At 28.6% G+C, this 6346-nt stretch overlaps 1 protein-coding gene across 1 annotated transcript; it reads right to left on the reverse strand.

Moving 5' to 3' along the window:
- Positions 1-411: 411 nt before the first annotated feature.
- Positions 412-1787, reverse strand: LOC102581806 (delta(12) oleic acid desaturase FAD2-like). The gene has a single exon (XM_006340042.2). The coding sequence runs from the start codon at positions 1703-1705 to the stop codon at positions 578-580; it is 1128 nt and encodes a 375-aa protein (XP_006340104.1). The 5' UTR covers positions 1706-1787; the 3' UTR covers positions 412-577.
- Positions 1788-6346: the final 4559 nt, after the last annotated feature.

Below are 6346 nucleotides of genomic sequence, written 5' to 3' on the forward strand. Positions count from 1 at the left end.
GTATGCGAAGTTGATCATTTATACGTCAGGAATTTTTATTTTATTTTTTTTACTTGTTTACTAAGCAAATCATGGTTACCTAACAATGAAGGAAAATATAGAATTAATTGCCTAGCTACTCTGAAGTTATAATTTATTTATTTTTTTGCAAGTGTGAGATACATTCTTTTTTGATAAAAAGATCATATATATAGTTAAACGTATGATTATTACATTATCACTACTGTCTACTAGTACAAGAGATTATATGTTGACAGATTGTCAAAATGGACTAACTTATTACGTGTAGAATTTTTGAAAGAAAAAAGGTCGCAGGAACCACTTAGACAACAACAACACAACATTCATATAGTGAAAAGTGTCTGATTGGTGAGATTGACCATGAACTATTTTACTAAGCCTAACTTATAGTTACACTTATAATAAGGCTATTGAGACATATGATTTGTTAGAAAGATTTGTAAATGCAACAATTCAATTATTACAAGCTATAAGTAAACCTTATTTCAACTACTACAAATTAAGGCTTAACATTTAGCCAAATTACAAGTACTAATCAAATGCTTACATTCATCTTTTAGAGTTTGTTTTTATACCAAAAAACACCTCTATCTTGAGTTTCTTCATTTTTTTCCACATAGATGCACTCATTTACATTCTTCCATATTGCTTTATAAACTGGGGTACTATCAAAATTATAGTATTCTCCAAGTATTGGCTTGATTGCTTTTGTTGCCTCCACTGCATGATAATGTGGTATGGTTGTGAATAAATGATGCAAAACATGAGTATTTGTAACGTTATGACAAACGCTATTTAGTATACCAAAGTCTCTATCTATCGTAGCTAGAGCTCCTCTTAGCCAATCCCATTCTGAAGAATCATAATGTGGGACTAATGCATGTGTGTGGTTCAAAAAAGTTAGTACCACTACTAGTATGTTCATCATTTGAAGGGGCGCTACATACATGCATACAACCCAAGCTAGCCCTTTTACCATCGCAATACGATACCACATATAAATGAATGCAATTAGACCTAAGTCTGAGAAGTATATTAGTAGCCTCTCACGATCATTATACATCGGACTATATGGATTATAGTGACTTGCAAAACGATCATAAGGTCTACCGGAGGCATTGATGGCCATGTAAGAAGGCCAACCAATAGTGAGGGTGGTGGTGAACGCAATTATTCGTCCTGGTAGATTGTTGAAATATTTGGAGAACCATCGTAGTTCAGATTTAAGCCTAGGTACGTAGACTTCATCATACTCAAGGGAACCCCCATTGGAATGATGACGACGATGACTATATTTCCAAGAAAAGTAAGGCACACAAATCGAGGTGAAGAAGATAAAACCAACCGTGTCATCTATCCATTGGTAATTACTAAAGCCATGGTGACCACATTCATGAGCAATGACCCATATTGCTGTGAAAACACTGCCTAGAGCAAACCAATAAATAGGCCATGCTAGGTAATTATATGGGGATGGAAGGACATATATGTAATTCGCGGCGATATACCCTAATACAAACACTAGTGTGATATCCCGAACAACGTAGGAGAAGGAGCGAACGAGAGTTCGTTGAAAGCAGTGAGGAGGAATAGCCTTCTTGAGTTCACTAAGTATAAACGGGGGCTTTGATAGTGGTACTTTAATCTTTTGATCAATTTTAGTCATATTACCACCACCTCCCATTTTGGTTTGTGATAAGTTGGAAGAAAAAAAAAGACAAACTTTTGGTAAGAAGGGAAAATACCTTTTAGACTTGCTTCAAAGTTGGATATTACTCTCTTCTTTATAGGAAAAAGAATATAGAGGCTAATGTAGGGAGAAGACAAAAGGTAACAACCACAGTTAAAATTAATTATTCAAAGTGAAAGTGATTTGTGTGTTAAGTATTAGGAGCCTTCGTTTGAAATTTCCACACAAAGACTAAGACTAATTAATTACTTGAAAAGTGAAGGATGTGTTTTAACGTGTAAGTAGGTGCATGAAGTTAAAAAAAGTTCATTTGCTAGCCAAATTTGACATTTCTCTAGCAAGACTTGTTCAATAGCTTGAAATGATTAATAATTACTACTCCATTATGTGATGTAGTAGTTTAATTTGTTATAGGATTTAAGAAACAAAGAAAGAAAGAAGGAAAGAAAGAAAGAGAAAAGCTTTAAAAATTTATGGTATAAAATAAGTCATAGATGTTTGTGTGGTTATAAGTTATTTCATTGATTGTAAAATGAACAGTTTGAAGTTAAATTATTAGTAAATATAGAAATATGTCATTTTTTTAGATTGACTAAAACTGAAAATGATTCATATAAATTGGGACAGATAAAGTATTACTTTAATTTACCATAGAAAGGAGAGTTGAGTTTAGGGATGACAATGGGGCGGGGCAGATGCGGGGCGGGGTGAGTTTAAGGCTATGTGGTGTGAAACGGAGCGACTTTAAGGTTGTGCGGAGTGGGAGGGATGCGGGGCGGATTGAAGTGGATTGTTTTTTAAACTAATGCGGGGCGGGGCAAGTATATGTGATTTTAGCTATGACTTTTAGTTTAAAAATCATATTCTTTAGTTATTGCTTTATTATTTTGAATGTCGGTAATATTTGTTTATATCTTGTAATTACTTTGAGTAAAAAATCAACGATTGATGACGAAAAATACTTTAATTATAGACATCTTAATGGACCTCTTCAAAATAAATTTGCGTAAGCAAAAAATAATTAGCCACTTAAATATTTAAAAATCATATTAAATTTAATCAACATTCTAAATTTTAGCCATATCACGTAAATTAAAATAAAAAAATACTAAATATTGAGCCCGTGCTAGCACGGCAACTCTGTCTAGTAGGGATTATAAGAGGGAGTTTCCTATGCTAAGGTAGGTATCATGTATAGAAAATTTTGAATGTGTTGACTAAATTATCCTCTGTTTAAGTCATCATATATCACTTTTGCATGTGTTCTTCGATTATTTAAAAAGAGAAAAAACAATTTGCCAGAAAACAACAAACATACAAATTATAATACAACGTTAGAACTGTTAGTTAGTCAATATTCTTAGAGGAATATATTATAAAAAATACAAATTAAATATACATCATTTTGACTGTTTTAATACCACCATTCTTAAATTTCATTCTAAGACTAAGAACATTGAAAGTTTAGTTGGCCAGTCATTTTTATGTTGAGTATTCTATCTCGAGATCAAACATAATAGACTACTTATTTAGGAAATATAGAGAAAAATTAACTAAAATTCTAATTTCCTGCATATTAGAGTATATTTAAAAACAATAACATATTCAGTGTAATTCTATAAGTGAACATAATACAATAATCTTTTGTACCGAAGTAAGGTTACTTTGAGATGAATTCTTGGTTAGTCGATTACCTTGCCTAATTAAGAGAATAATAAGGAACTCTAAATCCAACATTCCACATGAATAAAATATTCCACCTTGACAAAAAATAAATAACAGTTAATATTAGTTAAAGACTAAAGACCAAAATATTACTATCCCAAAAAAAATATTAAAATATATTTTCTCACCTCACTTCACCATCTCCTACCCCCACAATCCCATCCTATCATTTTTAAAAATTCTTTTATAAATATCTTTTTTTTTATATATTATTTAAAATAAAATTCTACCACATCTCATCTAACTCACCGTTCCTATTTTCTTTCTTACATTTTTCTCATTTTGTGTTAGATGTGTATAGATATTTTTAGAAAAATATTTTTTCTAATTTTGAACCGAATATAACAGAAATAAAAAAAAATTATTTTTAAAAACTCTTGCGGCAACTAAAAAGATATTTTTCTAAAAAACGTATATATATCTAATACAAAACAACAACAAAAAATTGGAAGCGGAGGATTAGGTGGGTGGGGTAGATTTTTATTTTTTTAAAAAAAATTAAAATTAATTTCTAAATTATTATTGAAGGGACGGGTGGGGGAGTACGGTGAGAGCAAGTGGTGGAGTGGGGTAAGAAAAATATTTACATTTATTTTATAATTTATTTTTTTAGCTGGGAGGGAATAGTAATACTTTAATTTTTAACTTTAACTAATACTAATAATTTATTTAATTTTTGTCAAGGTGAAATGTTTTGTCCATGTGGAGTGTGATATGAGAATTTTTTAAATAAAATAAAAGAGAGAGTGTTACACGTACCATGATGAGAGTGTAGTAAAAGAGAGATGTGTGTTTCTCAAACTAATAAGTGATAGTTTAGGTATGAAGCTCATACTCTCAATAGTTTAGGTATGAAATTAAAAAGAGAGAGAATGATTTAGGTGTGTTTTTGAGTTTTGGACTCTTGTATCAAAAGAAAATGAAGAAGTTAAAAGAAGAAAAGGAAGGATGAACATTAATCTAGATTACACATTTTCTATGATCCATTTTTTTTTATATTTAGTTTAAAATAGATAGTTGTTCTGGAATCAAGAAGATATTAATTTATTACAAGTTAATTAGTTAAAGTTCATAAATTTTATTTTACTGTTCAAAATTTTACCATATGTTATTGTTATTAAGTAAGTAATATATATATTTAATTACCCATTTAATTATTATTATTATCCTTATTTTATCCGTAGATGCTTGATTACTTATGTTAAGTATGTTAAATATTAAAATAATAAACATGTCACAATTGAAATTATTATTATTTTACGGATTTCAGTTTTAGCCATAAATAAATGATAATGCGTACAATCTGATTTAACTCATAAAAGAACCTCAAAGTTAGCTATTTCATTTGTATTGTTAAGAATTTTGGGTCTATCACGAAAGAAAATGATGTAATGAATGAAGTTGTTCCTTTTTTATTTGAGTTTTAAATATATAAAAAAATTAACGTATAGTGTTTTCTCTTGAATATAGTTTGATACAGCTAAATCTAAATTAATTAAGTTCTGATATAAATATTATAAAAAGCCAACCAAATATATAGAAAGAGATGTTTGAAGTTTAGTATTGCTGAGGCCTTTAGGGACCCACTCAAACTTTGTAGTCCACATCTATGGCATATTCCAAATGTATGAATAAATAAATAAATAATAATGCTTACAACATGATTTAATTCATAAAAGCACCTCAAAAAGTTATTAATTATTTTATTTTGTTATATAGTTAAAATTCTATATTTATCATTAAAGAATACAGTGTAATAAATGAAATTGTTCACTTTTTTATTTGAAATTTGAAATTTGAGTTTTTAATATAATTTTTAAAAAAAATATAAAGTGTTTTTTCTCAAATAAAGTCAAACACAATATAAATTTAAATCAATTAAGCTCAATATTAATATCTAGGCATATATCATTGGTATTGATGTATCGTTAGGTTGTGCCGAGTCAAAGTTGCTCTTTTTCCGTTGTAGAAAAGAGATTTCTTTCCTTCACTTTCGAAAATGATGAAATATGAAGTCCGAAAGGTTGCAGGTACTATAAATCTTTGACACCCAATCGGGTTGCTTTCCCAGATCTCGCCGGTGTTGATATTCATTATCAAATAGAAATCAAATGTATATACACTAGTAAATAAATAAATCTTCTGAGACAACCCACTCAAACTTTGTAGTCCACATCCAGTGCAAATTTCAAATCTAATTCATTTGCAGTCGTCTTTACACATATATTATAGGAATATAACTTTGTTTTTTTTTTTGTGTCAATTTTCAAAGCATGTGGATAAGCTCGGATAGAGTGTATCAGCCTATATTGACCACTTCAATTATTAATAACAAAACTGCAATTGGCGTTGCTCTTAAAATTCATATACTTTCTCCGTCAAATATTACTTGTTTCTCTATATTTTACATACCTTTCAAAAAAATCATAAACAAAAAATAAACTTTACTAATTTATTCTTTTATTTTTTTCAATACACTTCATTTATATACCATATTAATTAATATCAGATTTAATAATAGAAAAAAATTCTTAATTTTTCTAATATTATGATTTCAAAAGAAATTAATTTAAGGATAATATTAAAAAATAATTAATTATATAACTATATATATTGTAAACTATTACTTGATTATACATATTTAAAACTAGTAGCAAAAAAATTAGTAACATGATCATCATTCATCTGCATATTAAAAGTGAAAATATCAAAACAAAAGGAGTTTTTAGAAAATAAAGAGTATGAAAAATACAATAAATAAATTCATCAATAAAGCTAATGATCAGAAGTAAGCTTAACAATATATATTATTGAAAGAGTGTATACAAGAGAGGTTAAGAAGCTACAACTCTATTCCAACTCAATCTTCATTTAAATTCGAATTCAAATATTGCATCATTTTAATAATAA

This window comes from Solanum tuberosum, unplaced genomic scaffold (assembly GCF_000226075.1).
Source record: "Solanum tuberosum cultivar DM 1-3 516 R44 unplaced genomic scaffold, SolTub_3.0 scf00016, whole genome shotgun sequence".
NCBI lineage: Eukaryota > Viridiplantae > Streptophyta > Magnoliopsida > Solanales > Solanaceae > Solanum > Solanum tuberosum.